The sequence below is a fragment of the Littorina saxatilis genome, linkage group LG4 (genome assembly GCF_037325665.1).
Source record: "Littorina saxatilis isolate snail1 linkage group LG4, US_GU_Lsax_2.0, whole genome shotgun sequence".
Lineage (NCBI taxonomy): Eukaryota > Metazoa > Mollusca > Gastropoda > Littorinimorpha > Littorinidae > Littorina > Littorina saxatilis.
This window is the reverse complement of record NC_090248.1, coordinates 61,085,638-61,088,137: the sequence shown is the minus strand read 5'-3', so window position 1 is coordinate 61,088,137 and position 2,500 is coordinate 61,085,638. Positions and strand designations below refer to the sequence as shown.

The window sequence follows — 2,500 nt, the reverse complement described above, 5'->3', positions numbered from 1 at the left end:
GGGTAAACTTCTGCTACCTTCAGTGGGGAGAAATAAATTGGTGGCCAGATCGTCATTTAGTAACCCACTTCTGCCCGACAGATTTTAAACTCAAATTTCCTACCACAAGGGTCATTGTTGATGCGACAGAAGTGAGGGTAAAACAGCCATCAAACCCAAGAGCACAGAAAGCTAGTTTCTCCACCTATAAACATGGCAACACAGTAAAAGTATTGGTAGGTGTCACCCCTAGAGGTCTAACATCATATGTGTCTGATGCATATGGGGGTTCCACAAGTGACAGACAGATTGTTGAGCGCAGCCCACTACCCCTTCTTTGTGAAAGTGGGGACTCCATTATGGCTGACAAGGGGTTTAACGTTCAAGACATTTTTGCACCAAGAAATGTACTGATCAACATACCAGCATTTTTTAAGAAGAAAAACAGGCTAGGTGTTGCTACCTTGCAAAAAGACAGAAAAATTGCCAGCAAGAGGGTGCATGTTGAAAGAATAATTGGCATGGCCAAAGTTTACACCATCTGTCAACATAAACTTAACCTGTTAGAGACAAGACTTGCATCCAGAATCAGCACAGTATGCTTTTATCTGTGTAACTTCAGAAAAACAGTGGTCAGTCGCTTTGCGTAACACCAATGCCAGTGGATTTGAAAAGGCAAAAGCACCATCTGTATTTATCATTCAGTCAATGAAGAAAAGAAATGTGTGAATAAATAACAGATATAGATTCAGGCAGTGATTTTTTTTAATGAATGTGGTGAAGTAGCATTGAAACATCTGAAACTACAAAGTTTTCCTTTAATAGTAGTCAGTACTGGCAAAGAAAGGTAGCCTTTTTTTTTCTTCTTTAAAAAGCAGACACACGCACATTCAAAAAAACTTTGAACACTTGAAACAGAATTCCATGGATTTACTTTGAAACTTTAATTCATATTAATTTCCATTTCATCCAAATCCAAGGCATATGCCATTTAATAACAAACAAAACATGCCAAACAGTAATTTCAAATATACTTTAAGAATCTCTATTAGACTGTTCAGCTTCACATTGTATCTGCTACCAACAACCACCAACAGGATACAGTTTAACATTGTCTGTGTTCTTACAAGACCCAAACAGTAATGAGATTTATCATTGATAATCATATAACTTATAAGTATCCATTGTGTGCACACACACAATATGCATACCAACTATGCTCGCATACCAACTATGCTCTGTGCATCTCAAAATGCTTTCTTTTTTGGTATAGCTTTATCATTCTTTATTCTAATCTACAGAACATATTCACGGTTGCATGATCAAGGTTTCACGGTGTGTAAATAAATGTGTCATACTTTGAAGAATCTGTTTTGTTTAAACATGTATGCCTGAGGGAGATTTTTTGAATGTGTTTTGTTTTACGGATTGACAATAACATTAGCAACACACACCAACACAATACATAATTTTGCAACCTTATGTGTGTTTATCTTTAAGCAAAATCATCAATCTCAGAAATACTGTAAACTTGTACCATTCTTTGGTGCGTCACCAGATGTCTGTTAAATTAACCCATATAAACTTAACATTGACTTTATCAAGATAACACTCAAAGTTGCAGACTAACTTACTACACACCTACAGCCAGTAACAAACAAACTCTTTATACAAAAAAAAAGTGTTTTAAGTATGGGGTGGGTTCAGTATACGTTTTGCTCAGTATACAAACAAAAGTGTGTGTGGGGAGGGGGGGGGGGTATCTATGTGATACACTAACAAGTAATACTTTCAAAACATGGTGATACTATAAATTTTAAGACTGAAATCAACCATGTCCATCACTCCGATTCACCTTGTTCGGCCTCAGCTGTTTCATCAGCAACAAAGTCTCTGTACAGATTTGTCTCAAGTAGAGCAAGTTTGAAATGGTTGTCAAAGAACTGCTGCAACTTCTCAACCATTGATGTGATGAAATCATCATCTTTTGGAATTTCCAGTATCACCAGGTCTTTGAAAGTGTACACTACAAAGTATGCAAACTGTGCTCCTACACACATCTGGCCTTGAACTTGGTAGAAATAGTCATGCGACTTTTTCAGTTTGTAGCAGCCTTACTTTTTTTCTAGGTATGGAACATTGTTCTTTGAAATGGGTAGATCTTTTGCACTGAAGGGGCATTTCACTTCCACCACTGACTGCGACCCACCCTCTTCTTCAATAATAGCATCTGGTGACGCCCCCAAGAATGGATAAGTTTTACATACATACAAACCACAGACACTGATCTTCTCTGTGGCTGCCGCAAATTTGTGTAGGGCTTTAAATTCGTATTTCTGTCCGTGTTTGATTGAGGGTGAATTGCATGTTGGCTGTCTGTATGTCCATTTTTTTTGCTAGAGCTGTGATGTCACTTCTACTTGTTAACTTACACACACGGCCAAAGTTTGAGGATTGTAGCCTCCTGGTCCTCTCTGTAGCCCACATCAGCGTCAATTTCAACATCAACAATGTAATTAAC

At 37.8% G+C, this 2,500-nt stretch overlaps 2 protein-coding genes across 3 annotated transcripts in view; both read left to right on the top strand.

Moving 5' to 3' along the window:
* LOC138965277 (uncharacterized) overlaps positions 1-1,346 on the top strand; it is a 2,937-nt gene extending 1,591 nt beyond the window's left edge. Inside the window, exon 2 of the mRNA XM_070337395.1 lies at positions 1-1,346. This exon is cut by the window's left edge and continues 687 nt beyond it. Within this exon, the coding sequence (XP_070193496.1) occupies positions 1-629 (629 nt within the window). The 3' untranslated portion in view covers positions 630-1,346.
* Positions 1-2,500, top strand: part of LOC138965278 (uncharacterized) — a 16,655-nt gene that overhangs the window by 8,836 nt on the left and 5,319 nt on the right. The gene's annotated exons all lie outside the window — the stretch shown is intronic.